This window comes from Lynx rufus, unplaced genomic scaffold, assembly GCF_022079265.1.
Source record: "Lynx rufus isolate CCGP_SWC_20201006 ecotype Redwood Valley unplaced genomic scaffold, mLynRuf1.p SCAF_8, whole genome shotgun sequence".
Taxonomy (NCBI): domain Eukaryota; kingdom Metazoa; phylum Chordata; class Mammalia; order Carnivora; family Felidae; genus Lynx; species Lynx rufus.
Genome location: NW_025814896.1, coordinates 44,325,770 through 44,344,225, shown reverse-complemented (window position 1 = coordinate 44,344,225; position 18,456 = coordinate 44,325,770). Strand labels below are relative to the sequence as shown.

General features: G+C 45.4%; 1 protein-coding gene across 2 annotated transcripts in view; it reads right to left on the bottom strand.

Annotated features, from left to right (window-relative positions):
• The window catches only part of SLC24A3 (solute carrier family 24 member 3), a 486,519-nt gene extending 470,383 nt beyond the window's left edge, over positions 1-16,136 (bottom strand). Inside the window, exon 1 of one of the 2 annotated variants that reach the window (XM_047069242.1) lies at positions 15,118-16,136. In XM_047069242.1, coding sequence (XP_046925198.1) covers positions 15,118-15,565 — 448 coding nt within the window. In that variant the 5' untranslated portion in view covers positions 15,566-16,136. The remainder of the gene's footprint in view (positions 1-15,117) is intronic. The other variant, XM_047069241.1, reaches the window with a different exon arrangement.
• Between the last annotated feature and the right edge of the window lie 2,320 nt (positions 16,137-18,456).

The window sequence follows — 18,456 nt, the reverse complement described above, 5'->3', positions numbered from 1 at the left end:
CGCCGCACCGCCCCCTGCTATGTCAGGACAGCACAGAGCCTGCTTGGGATTCTCTCTCTCCCTCTCTCTCTCTCTCTGCCCCTCCCCTGCTTATATGCTCACTCGCTCTCAAAATAAGTAAGCATAAAAATAATTGCTAGTTTATAAATACATACATACATACATACATACATACATACATACACACATACATAAAATTCCCTCTAGGGGTGCCTAGCTGGCTCAGTTGGTGGAGCATGCAACTCTTGATATTACGGTCATGAGTTCGAGCCCCATGATGGGTATAGAGATTATAAATAAATAAACTTAAAAAAAAAAATCCTTCCAAGTGCACCTGTTGTGATGAGCACCAGGTGATGTATGGAAGTGTGGAATCACTGTATTTTACACCTAAAACTAATAACGCTGTATGTTAACTGGAATTAAAAACTTAACCAAAAAAGAAAAAATAAATAAACCTACTTTGTTGAGGGCTTTATCATAAAGAAACAAAATTAAATTAAAATTCCCTTTAACAGAAAAATATTGGAAAATATAAGGTATTATTTTGGTTATTAATTGTAATTAATAAACCAATGGTCATTAATAAACCAATTTGTGTTTATTAATACTTATGTAGTTTAAAACTTAAGAATGAAAAATAAAGAACAGAATTAATTACGAAGAGTAAATATTTTAAGAGAATATATAAAGAATGAAACAACAGCCACAATAAATAATAACAGAATAACTTTCACAAAGAAATGTAAGAAAGAGGGAAATAATTATGAATCTGGGCAGATTTGTTTTAAAGTCTTGATCAAATGAAGCACATTCTGAATGAAAATAATCAATGTTGTAAAATGCCATTTTTCCACAAATTATTTATAGATCTGTCAAAACCCAGAGGCATTTGAGCAAAATTCAACAGAGATTTTAAAGTTCACCTGGAAGGATAAACAAGTGATAATAGCAAATGATTTTTTTCCCCAAAACAAGAGGAGAGGAGTCTTGCCCTATCGTTAATAAATATGCTAATGAACTACAACAAGTAATTAATGAGTAAATAGAACAAAATACACATCACAAAAACTCTTCTGGTACATAAGAGAACAAGCATGGAAGAAAGGTCAGACCACAAATGTCTGGGTAAAGGAAAGATTATTCAATAAACAATTTAACTATTAAATCTGTTCATCAGTTTAAGTGAAATCTTCATCTTAGTTCTGATACCTTCCAAATGAAATAGAGTTAATTTTTTTAAAACTAAACCATAATATGAGGAAAAAGACATAAAGGATTATGTGGAATAAATACAGTAAAACCTTGGATTGGGAGTAACTTGTTCTGCGAGTGTTCTGAAAGACGAGCCAACATTTCTAATAAATTTTAACTTGCTAAAGGAGCGATGTCTTGCAATACGAGTAGTACGTGATGCTGAATGTCATATGATCACAACTGAGCCAATGGTTCTTGAAATTCGCTTTGATTTACAAGTGCTTTGAACTACAAGCATGTTTCCAGAACAAATTATGCTCACAAACCAAGGTTTTATGTACACACTTGAGATCCTGGATCGAAGAATAAAACAATGAAAAAAGACAAGAAAAAAAGAAATATAGTTTTAACTAGATAAAAATGAAAATCTTCTGTATGCCAAAAAAAAACACAAAAAAACAAAACTGACATAGGATTAAAAACGTATTTATGGAATATATAAAGAGTTTTACAAATCATTAAGAAAAATAGTTATCCCATTAGAAAAAAATGGAGAAGAGACATGAATAAGTTTTTCTCACAAGAAATAAAAAGTCAATAAACATTTTAAACATTCAGTTTCACCAGTATGAAGAAAACACAAAATAAAGCAGTAAGATACCATCTCTCTGCAAACTGAATTTAAAATATGTAAAATAATCATAATATTCCATTCTGGCAGAGAACACTGAATTGAGTACTCTCAAACACTGCTGTTGGAATTTTTAATTTCTTCAAATTCCTGGAAAATTACATAGCAGGATGTTAGCCTTTACAATAGGCATGCACTTTGACACTGACATGGCACTTACTTCTAGGAAACCAGCTTAAAGGAATTGCCATCAATTATCAAGGACTTGAGTACAAGAACAATGATCACAGTGAGGATATAGAAAATACCTAAATATCCCAAATGGAGGTATGAAAAAGTAAACTGTAATATAACCACAGGATAAAATGTAATAGTTAAGGCCATGGGGTCTGGAATCAGACAGCCTGAATTCATATACTACTTAGCCACATAGAAATTTTGGGCAAGTTATTTACACACTGTCTTATTTTCCTTTGCATGTAAAGTGGAGATCATAATGGTACCCACTCCATAGGATATCGTGCAGATTAAAGGATTCAATACAGGGAAAAGCACTTAAACAGTGCCTCAAGCATGCAAAGTGTTCAATAAACATCACTTGCTATAATACTAAGAAAATTTTTGTGATTTTTAATACTATGCTTATGCAGACAGTGAAAATAATATCTTAAGTTTGATGCTATAGAGAAATGTTTATGATAAGTTAAAGAGCAGAATCTACCAATTCTACACAATCTCTTCCAGGAAATGTAGGAAAGGGGAATAATGTTTCCTAATTCATTTCATGGGGCCAGCAAAACCAGACAAAGATAGTACAATAAACCTATGACCAACACTCTGGGTGATCACAGGTGTGAAAGTCCTCAATAAAACAGGACCAATTCAAATCCAGAAATATGAAAGAAAAAACACACCATGATCAAGTGGGGCTTCTCCAGGGAATATACATTTTTTGAATCTGTAGTCAAAAAATCAATCCATGTAATTCACCATATTAACTGTCTAAAGAATAAAAAACATAGCATCATATCACCTGATGCAGAAAAGCACCTGATAAACTTCAATACCCATCTCTGATAAGAATTCTCAACAAACTGTAACTAGAAGGGAACTTCCTTAACTTGACAAAGGACATGAAAGCCCTACAGTAAACATCATACTTCAAGGACTGAAGGCTTTCCCCTTAAGATCAGGGACAAGGCAAGGATGTCCACTCAAACTCAACATTGTACTGAAAGTCTCGGCCAGTATGATAAAGTGAGAAAAAGAAATAAAAAATTTTAAAAAAACCCACCCTGGGATCTGAACGTTTACAGCAGCTCTATTCATAATCACCAAAACTAAAAACAACCCAAATATCAACAGGTAAATGGATAAACAAGCTGTTGTACATCTGGTTTAATGGAACACTACTCAGCCATGAAAAGGAATGGACCTACCTACACACATGCAACAGTGTAGATGAATCTGAGAGGCATTCTGCTGAGTGAAAGAAGTCAGTGTCAAAATATTTCATCCTGTAGGATTCCATTTGTTTGACATTCTCAAAAAGACAAAACCAATGGTAACAGAGGTCAAACAACAGGGATGAAGAAGGGTATAACTGCAAAGGGTTGGTTTGACAAAGTTTTGGGGGACTGATGTTTTTGTTCTGCATCATGGCGATTTGAATGTATATTAATTTTTTAATTCAAAAGCGGTATCCAAGATATTATATATAGTATTCAATCGATTTTGTAATATATGAGGGAGGAAATATACCACAATGTTGGAAAATACTGGAATTGACCTGTCTTCATGTCCAGATTTATCGAAAGTAGGTGCAATAGGTTTTCTTTTTGCACTTAACCCAGCAAACATTTGTGATTTCAAATAACCACATTATGAAATCCTACTAAGAAGGTGATTATCATCGGGTTTTCAAAGCCTAGGGTGTTAAGGTCCTAGGAAACTTTGCTTTGTTTGGAAGTGGTGTTCAGATCACAGACTAGAATTGTAACACCAGGTATGAAAAAAGTTGAAATCTTGTAAACTCAAAAACCCCAACAGGAAAAAATTCATGGTTACTCATTTTTGAAACAACTAATCATTGCCATGGTTATAATGAGATGACTCCCCAGGTGGAAAGTAAACCAGCGATGTTAACTCTCTCCTGAAGCAAGTTAAGACTGTCCTAAGAGCCAGTATTTCCAAAAAAAAAAAAAAATCCCCCCCAAAATATTTTATTTGCTACAAGAAGTAGCCGCCCCCTCCCCCGACATTCCCTAATTTTCCCCATTTAGTGACTACACTAAATGCCAAATAATTCCCAACAAGATTCTAGCACTTCAGGAACATTTCAGATTTTGAAATAATTTCACTGAGTCCATCTACATTAAATCCATTTCTAGCCTTAATTTTCTGCTTTTTCCTTAAGTATTTACTAAGCAAAGAGTCAGAAAACCGGGCTCCTCCCCCAGCAGTAATTCTCAGATGTTAAGAGACAATAGCCCCCAAGATCTCTATCTCTAATACCCTAAGAAACAGATACTGGTGAAAATCTCATTGCAGAAAGCTTAGCCAAACTGCCTGAATGAACAAGCAACTTGAAAAAACTTTCCACAGAGAATTCATCCAGCAATGCTGTGCAAATGACAGGAAACATCATCCACCAGAGAAGCTGGTCACCAGCCACATGCAGCCTTCACCCAGCACTTAGATATGGCTGCCATCCCTGATTAGGAGTGAACCTGACGACTGAGAAAGGTCTCCATGCCCCCAGTATCCCAAATGTTGATGGACTTCACACTCCTCTCCCACCCCCACCTCACAAGCAGCTTTCGGTGCAGAGCGACACTGCTGGTGGTGGAATTTCCTTTAATTCTAGAAGCTACAATTTTTTTACCTTTATTTTTGGAGTAGGTGACAGAAGTTACTTACTTTGACTGTTGGTCTGAATAAAAAGATACATAGGCCGTGTGTGGTTAGGACAGGGCAACACAAGTTATCCTCATGATGGTGGATCTGTGCAATATTCTGATTGTGGTGGTTACAGCAACCAACACAAGTGAGAAAGCTGTATAAAACATACACACACCTCTAACACACACTACACACACACAATACTATACACACATGAACAAACACTACACGCACATACATGCACATACACACTACAGGCACACACATGCTGAATTCACTACATACACTACACATACATACGTGTACACACGACACACACATACTGAATGCACACACACACATACTGCACACATATGCTCTACACATACATATACACATACAAACACTACATACACTTAAACAGATACACATATACACATGCACGCACATGAGCACAAATGAAGCTCGGGAATCTGAATAAGGTTGGTGGCTTGTTATCAATGGTGCTTCTCTGGTTATGGTATTATACTAGAGTTTTGCAAAATGTTACCATTGAAGGAAACTGGGGGAAATGTACTAGGGATCTCTCTGCATTATTCCTTACAACTGCATATGAATCCACAACTATCTCAATAAAAATCTCAGTTAAAGGAAAGGAGATGATGAAGACTATGCCTTCTTTCCCCCTACCCTGAGCATAAGCCCCATCAGGGGGCAATAACTCTTACCAGTTTCATATATATGAGAGCTAAAGAGAGAAAGGAGGAAGGCAGGAAGGGAGGGAAGGAGGGCAGGAGGAAGGGAGCCTGAAATAAACTGCATTGCATCAAAATAAATTGTTCAGCTCCGTCATACTTATAACTGCCTCAGGACAACTCACTGAGTCTAGAAGAATGTTTCTGCTGAACAACACCCCCTAGCCCCCACTTCCTCTCCCACTGGATTCCTACTGGTTCTCCCTCCAGACAGGACATGGGGCAACCCCTCTCTGAGAAACCCAACCACCCCCTGATAAAGATCCAGAACTGGAGACATGGAGCACTGCCCGGTGACATGGCCCAGTTGGATCACCTTACAGAGAAACAGTCAACAGACCCTCCCTCCTCTTTGCAGTTTCCAATCATCATTTCAGTGGCCTCTCTTAAATATGAGCACACACAAAGGATCACTTAACTTTTAAAGAAAGTACATAATATGAAAAACAAAACGGAAAGACAACAGCAACCTGGAAAAAACCAAGTCCACATACAGAAAAGGAAATTCCAAAGACTACTTACTATTCACACACTTTAGGATATAAGCAATGATCCTGTATTGATGAAGCAGAACAGGATGTTACTAAAAATAACTCTCAGAGGAGGGAGAAAAAGAGCTCTTGGAACTAAAAATACGACAGCAGAAATGAAATCCTCAGTAGAACTAGAAGATGTGGTTCAGCAACCTATAGAAATTAGAGCAGGAGGATGAGGGAAAAATGGGAGAGAAGAGATCAGAAAATCAGAATATCAATCTTGGAAGTCAAACACCCCAGTAACAGACAATCCAGAGAGGGGAGAGAGCTTGGGTTGAATGCACACAAGTTCCCAGATCTGAAGGACATGAGCCTCCAGATGAAAAGAACCAGGTGAGTTCCCAGTACAATACATGAAAACAGAACCACCCCAGCCATTTAACTGATATGCCTGAACATTAGGAACAAAGAGCACCCATGCTTTTGGGGGAGACAGGAGGAAACAGGTAACATACAAAAGAACTAGAATAGCATCAGACTTCTCAGGGGTAACCCTTAGGAGCAATGCCTTCAAAACTGGGGAAACTGAGTTCCAACATAAATTCCCCTTCCAGCCAAACTATCTTCAAAGTGTGAGACTCGAATTAATGTATTTTCAAACCTATTTTCAAATCTACGATGTCTCAAACCTTTGTTTTCTTGTTTCCACACCCTGTCTTAGGAGGCACCTGGAGTGTGTGATCCCCAGAAACGTGTACCACAGATGAAGGGATAAACCAAGCAGGGCAGGAAATGCATACAGGTTCCTTGCAACACAGGGAGAGCTGGGGGTTGGGGGGGAAGTCATGGGCAGTATGAAGCTATAGGCAGATCTCAAGATGACAGCTGGACAGCAGATTTAACAAGCAACCTATCCAGACTAGAACAAGCTGGAACAATCTGAGAAGGACTTCTGAAAAAAGAGAACTGGATAGAATATCTAATGGCAGTGTACATAGGCAAAGAAGGTGAGGGCAACCGGAGGAAAGTTTGGGCTTCAATTAGTGGTGAAGGCTTAGAAAACTAAGCAAATATTCATTCACATTTAGGACAGAAAAATTAAGCCCAGCATGCTTCATAGCTCGGGTACAAAGAGCACTGACATGGCTGTGATAAATACTGACCACTGATCTATCCAGTGGTGTCTAGTCTTAGCTGCACACTAGAGCCATCTGCTTCCCTTAAAAAAAAAAAAAATCCCAATATCCAAGCTATACCCAGGAACATTATGTCAGAATCTCTGCAGGGGGGGGGGGGGAGGGTTAGACCCAGACATAAGTAAAGTTTAAAGTTGCCTCGTGATTACAAGGTGCAGAGAAGACGGAAACCCAGGAGCCAAGCAAAGATACAATTTTCACCCTCATGCATACTATTTCCCAGGTACTTATCTGTAGCAACTGCTTATGATCTTGACTTTTGACAATCAGCTATATTCCACCCAGATGTCCTACCAGTAATCAAAGTCAAAATGTCCAAAAGTGAATGTTCCTTCTTAAAGATGGTGCTATTGACTCAGCAACGTTAACCTTCAGCACTCCCTTTCTCCTGGTCACCCATGCTTCCCATCACCCACTTTGTTCTTACATCAAAACCCTACCCAAGAAATGTGCTTGTTACTTCCTGTTCCCTGTGGGTTCAGAGCGCACTGTTTGTCACTCAAGTGAAAATGACTTTTGCTGAGGTCAAACAATGCAGAAGCAGAGAGGGAGTCATGAAGAGAAAAACACAAAGTTGCAAATGTGAAATTCCTCTGAACTAGGTCAACAGAGAAGCAGACTTTAATTGTTCTCATTCTCCTAGAAATGAAGAGTGATGGACAAGGAATAATGGCTAGATTTCATGATTTAGATAAGCAATTTGTATTGGTTTGAATACCTCCAGAAATATCAAAGGCCTATTCCCCGTACCTTCCAATGTTTGAAGTCTAGAGTTCAAAGGGTCATGACTGCTCCTCGATCACAGAGGTGTCCAGAAAAAGTCGAGTTTGTTTGTTTGTTTTTTTAATGTTTATTTTTGGAGAGAGAGAGAGAGAGAGAGAGAAAGTGAGCATGTGAGCAAGGGAGGGAAAGAGAGAGAAGAGAGAATCCCAAGCAGGCTCTGTGCAGAGCCCAAAGTGGGACTCAAACCCACAAACCGTGAGATCATGACCTGAGCCTAAATCAAGAGGTGGATGCTTAACCACCTGAGCCCACCCAGTTCCCCTTGGGAAAGCTGAGCTTCTATCCAAGTGTCAAATGTCTATGCACTGCCATTCAAATTCACAATTCCCCATATATACATCTCATTGAAAGTTAGGCAAGGTTGGGGAACCAGGGGTGCTGTCGATTAAGCATCTGACTTCAGCTCAGGTCATGATCTCACGGTTTATGGGTTCAAGTCCTGTATCAGGCTCTGTGTTGACAGCTCAGAGCCTGGAGCCTGCTTCAGATTCTGTGTCTCCCTCTCTCTCTTTTACTCCCCCACCTGTGCTCTGTCTCTCAAAAATAAACAAACAGTAAAAAAAAAAAATTTTTGTTAGCCAAGGTTTCATTTGGAGTCTGTGCCTAAAACCTTATCACCTTGCAGTTCCCCACCATGTTTGGGGACCCAATTTATACCCTCACCTGCAGTAAATGAGAGAAGCTATCTATCTCTCCTGCACCTGTGTTAATACTTGACATTATCCTGCATTTTCATTTTTGCCAACCTGATATTTAAAAATGTATTTCATCATTTTTAAAATGAGATTTCCCTGATTATTATTGAGGTTGAGGATTTTTACTGGTATCTACTGGTCATTTGCAACTGCTCTGTCAACTGCCTGTCAGTATCTTTTACCCAATTTTTATACATTTGTTTTTTCTTCCCCATTCATTACCAACCTAATTCCTTCGATTTTCCGGGTTCCAGCTTCTCCTTACTACCAACACCTCCTTACGCCATGCTGTCTCTCTCATTCGCCTCTCCTATAATTATTGAAAATTAGCTGTTCGACGCCTCTCTTCCCACCAAAGTCTAAGCCACCATGAGGACAATATTCTGGGTATCCATCTCAGACACTGCTGTCACCCCAACAACTAGTAAAAAGCCTGCCAAATATTAACTGGATGAATGAATGGAGGTCCTTTGGTCTTATACCAGCGGGGTCCAGGCAGAAACTCATTCAAGAGGTGCCACTGAAGACTGTTTCACAAGGGACCACTTACAAAGGTGGGAGTGGGAAAACTGGTAAGGGAGGTGAAGCCCCCAGGGATGAGAATGAGGACAGGACTGGTGCACCTGTAGCCACAGGAGAGAGTCTAGAAGATATCTTCCATGTCTTAGAACTCACAACTCCGTGATTAAAACTGCCTGGATGGCAACCACCACGTTTCACTAGAGACAACCTTCTTCCACTGTATCCCTTAATACGTCAAATTCTCAAACCCTACAGGATAAAACCATGTTTCAAACTGTTGCAAAGACAAACAAAAGTCATTGCCAAACAAGCCCTCCAGAAACTGAGGGCAGGAAAAGAGCAGAAAAACTTGAATTACCTTCTGGAAGTACCACTCATTTGCTATGTGACTTCAAGGACATCTTATGAACTTTCTGTACCTCAGTCTCCCCAATACAAGAGTCACTGTACTATTATTCCCTCCAAAAACATATATTTAGCTCAAGGAAAAGTAAGCTCCTTGAGGAAGAAGACAGTTGCCAAAATCCTGTCCTATCAGCCAACTTCCACCAAGCCCTGGAATTCTCAGCAAATGGCTGGTTTTGCAATTCTTTTGGCTTTGCCAACCCTCCAGGGTAAAAAAATCTTCCCACAAGGATTCAAGGCTTGCAAGTAAAGGAAATCTTTGAGAAAAATCTGGGTTGATGAGCAGCTAAGAAAAGCCAGGAGAGACACATCTATATATGTTTAGGCAGAAAATAGAAAAGGTTGAAAAGCGATGTGTTTCTAAAATACTGCTTCTATGAAAGCAACCTTCTGTTACTCCTTTACTCTCCCCAGTCGACTGAAAAAGGCAGTGTGATTCCCATTTTCTATTCGTGTCCTCCTCAGCTGGAGCTAGGCAATGCAGGGGCATGCAGCTTGGATACAAGTGGGCTTGGGATCAAATCCTGCCACTTAATGAAGTGACACAAAGCAAGGTACTCACCTTGTGTGGCTCCGTGTTAGCCCATGAAAAATGGGTAACAACACTGACTTTGATGGATGGGGGAGGGGGGGGAAGAATTCAAAAACGTGAGATTAAAACGCATGCCAGTAACTGAGCTCCTGACATGCAGTCGCTAGTTTTTATCACAGATACTGTAGTTCAGAAATCAAAACAGCTTCTTTACTTAACAAGTGTCTTTTGAGCATCTACTAAGGGCAGTTGATGCAGATGACAAAGGTGAGCAAAGGTCAGAGGGTCCCTGACCTCCTGGAGTTTATTAGAATGTGGTGAGGAGGACAGGTTACTCAAATCACAACCAAACAAATACATAATTGCCAACTGTGATAAATGCTATGAAGAGAAAATAGCTCAAGGAGCAAAATGGGAGGACCCAGTCTGGTTGGGTAGACCTTAGGCCCGGAAGTGAAAGATGAACGAGCTGTGATTGGTAAATGTGGAACTGGCATGTGTGACAGGTCTGGGGCCAGAAGAAATGTCACCCTTTTGAGGAGCATTAGAAAGACCAGTGTAGTGAAGCATGGAAGGGGAGGGCAGGAAGGGAGGATATCCAGGCAGAAGAATCCAGCAAGGTGTCCCCGTAAACCACACGAGAGATCGAGAGGTCGTGGCCATTGTCCTCTGAGGAAGGGGAGGTCACAAAGCTAAAGATAGGCTCTCAGCTTGGCAACTGAAATGTGCAGTTCAAGTACCCACACAGCCCTCTTTTCAGATACCACCTGTGGACCCCACACCTAACTTAAGACGGGCTGCAATGTTTTCATGATTGGAAGGTATTTCAAATATGTGTATATTTATCATTCACCATTTACCTCCTTGGGAAATGTCTCTGTCTCTAAGTTATTATCCCTTGGATCCCTGGTTTTCCAAAGCGAGCCACAATATACATGCCCACCTGCTCTCCTTACAATATAACCTGACACTCCTCCACTGAGTAAGTGGTGACATCTATGTCCCCCCTTTTTGAACTTAGGATGACAACTGCCCATGCCTTGGCCAAAAGAAAACAGTGGAAGTCATACCACATGACTTCTGAGGCTAAGACATAAATGCTGTGTACGTCCACTTTATCCTCTTGGAATCCAGCTGCTGTGTTCTGAGGAAGTTCAAACTAAGTCACATGGAGAAGCCATATGGAGAGGCCATACATAGGTGTTCTGGGTAAATGCCCAGCTGAGAGTCCAGCCAACAGCTGGCCTCAACCCCAGACATGGGAGTGATGTTGCCTCCAGATGACTGCAGACCCAGCTGTCAAGTCACCCAGCCTTTCAATCTTTCCAGCTGAGCCCCAGACGTAGAGCAGAGATAAGCCATCCCAGAACACCCTGTCCAAACTCCTGACCCAAAGTATCCATGAGCAAAAATATAAAACAGTAGTTCTACACCACTACGTTTTGAGGAGATCCATTATTAGAAACAGTAACTGGGCCAGAATATATATGTAAACTTTGAGCTATATATATTACATATTTTTTTTCTTATTCATTACTCACCTACCTAGGAACTTTCTAGAGGGGATGTCTATCATCACTCCTAAGCTAGAACCTCTGGGCTTTATTCGTACCACTTCTGGAAAAAGATGACCAGGTTCCTCACTTCAGAGAAAAACTAAACATTTTCAGACCACTCAAAGCATACAAAAGTAATCCATTCTCACTGCAGAAACAAGAAAAAGAAAAGAAAACCCTCATTTAGCCAATCTAACACCTTACTTCAATTGGCTTTGAAAACAGATCAAAAATGCGATCTTTAAGATACAAAACAGATGAACATAAGGGAATGGAGGCAAAAATAATATAAAAACAGGGAGGGAGACAAAACAGAAGAGACTCTTAAATATGGAGAACAAATAGAGGGTTACCGGAGGGGTTGTGGTGGGAGGCGGGAGAGGGGATGGGCTAAATAGGTAAGGGGCATTAAGGAATCTACTCCTGAAATCATTAATCATTGTTGCGGTATAAGCTAACTAACTTGTATGTAAATTAAATAAATAAATTATTTTTTTAATTAAAAAAAAAAAAACGTGATCTTTATCAGCAACCATAGAGCCCTAGCTAGGACTGAAGAGCCCTTGTTTCCCTTCCTGAAGAGGAAGCCCTTGCTTCCTCTACCGCTGAAAGCTCAAGCGTCTGTGAAGATGGTGTGCAGCTACTGGATGAGGCAATGCACATAAAGCGTACTGAGCTCAGTGCTTGGCACGTACAAGCCCATCCACCAGTTGTTACTCCTGCTCTGGTTATTGTGAGGATTCAGATTTTTCTTGATTCCAGCAGTAACCCTTCCCCAACTTGTATTTAATAATGCTGGTGTCCCATCTCAGCAGAAAGGAGTCAATACTGGAGTTTGGTTAGATGTCAGGAAAGGGAGCTCAGGTTCCACACCATCAGAAGTGTTACACCACACTATATAACACAACTGCCACACATCCCTATTTTGGTTTGGTAAAAGAACAGTCCTTTTTATAACAAAAGAAAAATCGATATGTGTTAAGAAAACAGGCTTCTGAGAAGTTACATTTTAATCACGGTGTGGTTTTCAAGGTGAATTAAAAACTGTATTCTCCTTGGATCATTAGGAAGGTACCCCCCATGTGATTATATAAATATTACAAAGCTGCACCCAGATGGTGGCATGAATACCAGGAAACAGAGGTGGGATCAAAGAGTCAGGCCACCTTGGGTTGGGTCCTCCCTCTACTCCTCAATTGCTGTGTGACCTTAAGTGAATCACTCAGCCTCTCGCAGACACAGGGTCTTTGAAACAAGGCCAAACTCCAAACTTTTTATCCATACTGAAAAGACACTTAAGTAGAGTTAGTACCCAAGTTTCCAGGGTAAAAAGTCACTATTCTAAAGCTTAAGTATGCCAAAGGACAACCCCCCCCCCAGCTAAATAACCACTTGCAGATTCACACACATTAATATCTTAAATATGATCTAAAACACAGACACACACACACACACACACACACACACACACACACACACACACACACCACCTGGGCCTGGCTGTGAATCAGCAAGGTATCACGTAATGAAATCATGAGTATCTACTTGAAGAAAAGGTGATTCGAGACAGAATTACAACTGGCGTGCCATTTGGGGGCTGGATGGCATCCCGCTTCACACGGCTGGATTTTCACGGTGATCTTCAGTTGCTGAGGTGGGGGTCTTCTGAAAGCTTACATTTATGGAAGGAGAGAGAAAGAGAGAGAGAATATGGGAGGACAGAGATCAAGGGAAGAGACCAGGGAAAGGGCTGTGCTATGGAACAAAGTCGGAGTTGGTGGCACCTGAAAAGAAATGTCACTGCTAGGGAAACCATTTCAAAATGACATTCTAGTCACCAGGTTTCTAGTTTGCAGAGTGTCTTCCACCCCCTTCCTCCTGAACACCCCGGCTTTCCCAGAGCCCCAGGCGGCCCCCAGCCATCGATGGACTTAACTATATGGGCCACATTGGCCATCCAGAAAAATGCCCCTTACATCCTGGAAGTGATGGGCACTCTAGAACTCCGAGAGCCCCAGCATGCAGGAAACATGGCCGGCATGTAATCGACTTAGAAGAGCCCTTACCAAAGGTGGCATCAAGTACAGACTGGCTTTGCACTCACAAAAATCAGCAAGATTAAAAGGGGGTTAATGAAAACCCTCTTCGAGAGAATCAGTCAGTCACTGCTTTTGGCAGGTCCGACACTGCCCTTTAAGAGAAGTCCAGCTTCCCTCCCTGGCACACTCCCCTTCACCAGATAATCTGGGATTCAAGAGAAAAGGAGAGAGCTCTGGAGTCCCGACGGCTCCACTGAAGACCGGGACCGACTCCCTCATATTACCATATAAGATGAAGTCTGTCAAGAGGTCTGCTAAGACTTGAACCAAGAGGGACCACCTGCTTTCCCCAGGAAGCACGAGACCAGCCAATCTGGGGGACATCCCCTTTTTAACCGATGCCACCCTTCACCATCACTATCAAAGTGCTTTTGTGCTGCACTTCATAACGCCTTGTATTAGAGCTACATCTTTCTTAACACCAAGGCACATACTTGTAACGGCTTTTTCTTTTTCTCACAACCATTTTTACGGCTGTTTTCCCACGAACCATGCCACTTGAACTGCTGGGATATAAAACCGTTTTTACAACATTCTTTTTCTTCCAAGTCTTTCCCTCCGTTATTTAGACAGCTGCCCCCCAGGGTCCAAACTGTTTTCAGTGGACAACTGTTCTGAGCACATTTCTCCACAAGGTCTATTTCAGCTCAAGAAAGGCCAAGGACAAATAAGACAAAAGTTGTGGGGAAAGGGCAGACCCACTGCAGGGCACCATGAGAGCAGAATGCAGCGTGACGGGGCAGCACAATCTAAATCATTTCTTCCAGAGCTGCAAGTGCCCAGAAGGGATCAGTCTTCCCAGTGAGTGGTCAGTGAAAGAGAACAAGTCCATTCCTAAACCCTAGCCAGACGGCCAACACTTTTCCTCCCCGGAGTTCCCGGCACCTGTTCTAGAAAAGCGGGTACGGAGCTTTCTGCCTGGTCCAGACCGCCTGTTCCGTATGGGGAACACTGGGAAATTATGTGTTTCACCAGTCAACCAGCCCCCTTCGTGCCCCCAACAAGCCAAAGGTGTACAGGTGGTTACCTGCACAGGTACCAAATCGTACCGGGACAACTTCATTGCTGGCCTTGGGGGACTTCTTTAGGGGAACAGCCCCCACTCCCTCCGCCACCAGTCCCTCCTGCCGGTGGGTAAGAAGGACAGAGAGCCAAGAGGCACAGGTAAGGGTCCCCAGGGCCAGCCAGGCGCCCCCGCGTGCCGGCCGCGACTCCACTGCGCGGTCCTGGCCTCCAGGGCCCCCTCCTCCCGAGCCCCTCCGAGGGGCAGGGGGAGTCCTCGTGCCCGGCACCCCTTCCTGCCGGCCAGCCTGCTCGCCCCGCGCCCGGCCCGGGAGCCCCGAGCTGCCGGAGCCGCAGCGCCCACTCGGGGCGAACCGCGAGCACTCACCATTATGCTCTTGCATGCTCGACAGCGACCAGAGCAGCAGCGCCACCAAGGCCAGGAAGCAGAGCTGGCTCAGCAGAAGGTCCCTCCGGCGGCTCCGGCGACGCTCGCGGTCCTCGTCGTCGGGCGACGGCATCCTCGGGCGGCAAGGCAGCGGCCCCGGCGGGGGCCCCGGCTGGCGGCGGCCGCTCCTGTCGCGGGCGGCCGCGGCGGGGACGGCGGCGGGAGGCACCCCTGCGCGCTGCAGCCGCGCGTCCTCGCTGCGCTCCCGCCTGGCCGCCGCCGCCGCCTCCTCTTCCTCTTCCCTGCCGCTGCCGCTGCCGGGCTCGTCGTCTTCGTCCTCGTCGTCGCTGTCGCTCAGTCCCTCCTCGCCCTCCTCCTCCTCCTCCTCGCCGCTGGCCCGCGCCGCCGCCTCCCGGCGCTCGGGGTCCCTCTCCTCCTCGCGCGCCATGGCTCCCACGCTCGGCGTCCGCGCTCGGCCTCGGGCGGCGGCGCGGCGGGGGCGGCGGGGGCGGCCGGGAGGCGGGGGCGGCGGCGGCCGAGGAGGAGGAGCGGGGAAGGACCGGCGGGAGGAGGGCCCGCCGCTGGCCAACTCCGCGGGCTGGCGAGGCCACCCGGGCTGGCTCCGGCCTCGCCGGCTGCGGGAGCGCGTCGCGGGACCGCCCGCTCCCTCACTCCATGGTCCGCGCGCGGAGAGCGGGGAGCCGGGGCCGAGCGGGGCCGGAGCGCGCCGGGAGCACGGGCGGCGCAGCTCCCGCAGCCTGCGGCGGCGCGGCGGCTCAGGCTCGGAAGCGGGCGGGGGGCAGTGCCGGGGACGCAGCTCGCGCTGGCCGGCGCGGCGGAGAGGGGGCGCGTGGGGAGGAGACTGAGCTGGGGAGGGAGCCCCGTGCGCGATCCTTCGGCCGTGCGGTGCCAGGGGGAGGGAGGGGGCGGCGCAGAAGGCCCCCTCGTGGGGAGCACGCCGCCGGGAGGCGGGTCTCCGGGCAGAAGGAATCGCCCGAAACTTCGGAGAAACAGAGGGGGTCTCTTCAGCCCCCTCCCCACTGTCCGCCCGGAGCGGAGACGCCGCGAGTGCGCTCAAGCTGCGCGCGCCCAGCCGCTAGCCGCGCCTCCTCCCGCGGGCCTCCTGGGTTTCCCTCCGCCCCCTTGTGGGGATCCCCCGCGCGCCAGCCTCTGGACCTGGAACCGGACTCTCTGGAGGCACTTGGCTCACGAGGGTGTCCCGGCTCCCCGCGCTGGCTCGGCTCACACTTCACTCCCAATCGCGCTGGATCCAACCCAATGCTGTTGCTGAAGGGAGGGGGGGGAGGGGGGAGGGGCGACTGGCACTGTCCCTGAGTGAGGCAGCCTGAGGATCCCTAGCCAACCTCGGGAGGAAGACCCTGTCCTTCCGCAGGGAGCATCAGCCTGCCCCTACCCCCCATGAGGAGGAAGCCCTAGTTCCCCCATTTCCCTGCCCCCAGTTCTGCTCCCACCCTCACCTACTTAGGGTGGTATCTGTCCTGGAGTCTGGACCGGCCCACAGCCCTGCAAAAAGGTGCCCATTTAGAGAGAACACCTAGTGGTCTCAGAACCACCCACCCTTCCTGCGAGGGTTTCCAGGTGCCTCCCTAGGTCTGCGGGCAGGATGGCAGATAAATAGACCTGAGATACAGCCTTTGCGATGGGGCTGAAAACAAAAAAGGATCACCTGGACACCAGGGGTCTGTCTGGGTGACTGTCTCCATGGAATCTGGTCATGTTAAGGAACGTAGATGCAGACATCTAGGCAGGTGAGGAGGAAGGAAGTTTCTCCACTCCTCGGTCTGAGAGCACCCACAGAGTCCAAGTGTGTCACCAACCTTGGAGCCACGTGGGTGATCACCTAGCCCACAGTCTCTAAGATGAACCCAGACATCACATGGGGACAGCAGGGTCACAGCAAAGAACAAAGCAAGCCTTCAAAAGTGGCTGGCTTCCTTTCCACAGAGGGACCATTTCACTCAAGGAGACTGGAAGACTTTTCTGCTTCTTGGTCATGTCATTTACTCAGACCTGTTCTCAGCTCGACATATTCCCAGACACAGAGCACCTTCCCTATGATGCCGGTGTGGTTGTCCTTATGCTTTGGTTCCCAGGTACTGAGAAGGATTTAAAACTATGTAAGTTCATCCAGGCTGGAGTGTGTGTGGGGAATTCTCCAGTGGTGTTAACCTCCCTCAAACATTCAGAGACACAGGAATGGAACATTAGGAGCTGAGTACGTGCCTTCATTCAGCTAACTGGGGAAGATACTCAAATAGCTTTTTCTAGTGTAAATAGGAAAAATAAAAGTGAAAGAGAGAAGTTGGAACTAATTGAGCTAGGGAATGAACACTACACCAGCTCAGGGGGAGATTGCCACAGGCGCAAGGAATTGTGTAATCCGGTAAAGGGAGAGGTATCCGGGAGGGAGCAGGGAGGAGAAACCAGGAACTGGCAATTCCCTAGAAATTCTCCTAACACCTGCAGTGAGAGGAAGAAACAGGGCAGGGGAGAGAGACAGACCACTCCAGTGGCACATAGAAAGGACATTTTAGTTAATACTCATTTTTTTTTTCAACGTTTATTTATTTTTGCGACAGAGAGAGACAGAGCATGAACGGGGGAGGGGCAGAGAGAGAGGGAGACACAGCATCGGAAACAGGCTCCAGGCTCTGAGCCATCAGCCCAGAGCCCGACGCGGGGCTCGAACCCACGGACCGCGAGATCGTGACCTGGCTGAAGTCGGACGCTTAACCGACTGCGCCACCCAGGCGCCCCTAGTTAATACTCATTTTGACAGATTTCAGAGTAAAGAGGGTATTGAAGTAAAAACAAAGATCCCCAAGCAGCCAGTCACCACCCATGATGAAAAATGGGGAATTCTCTTCCCCAGCCTGATAGCACCTTTGCCCTGGTGGATCCCTCACCCCCACTCCCCAGGCGATGGCTTCTCTGCAAGAAGGAGAGGAAAGCTTCCTTCTTGGGTCAAGGAAGCCCCTCTTCTTCAAAAGGAACACTTTGGAGTTTGGCGGGGGGGGGGGGGGGGGGGGAGCAGACTGCTAAGTCCTGTGTCAGCACTGGGGGAGGAAGACAGACCCCAGTGGGCTCCTCTTCCAAGGAAAACAGTTATTTTTGTCCTATGTGTTGTCTCCTAGTCTTCAGAGGCACAACTGAATTTTGTTAGGAGCAGCAACTAAAATAGCTAATGTGCTACTTACCTTTCACCATCAGGATCATCATCAATCCTCAGGTAGCTTTTGCCTTTTATTTCTTAATCTGTTTGTATTCGATCTCACATTTTTGTTCAGGGAGCCATAGGGAGAAAATTCCAGGCCCTGA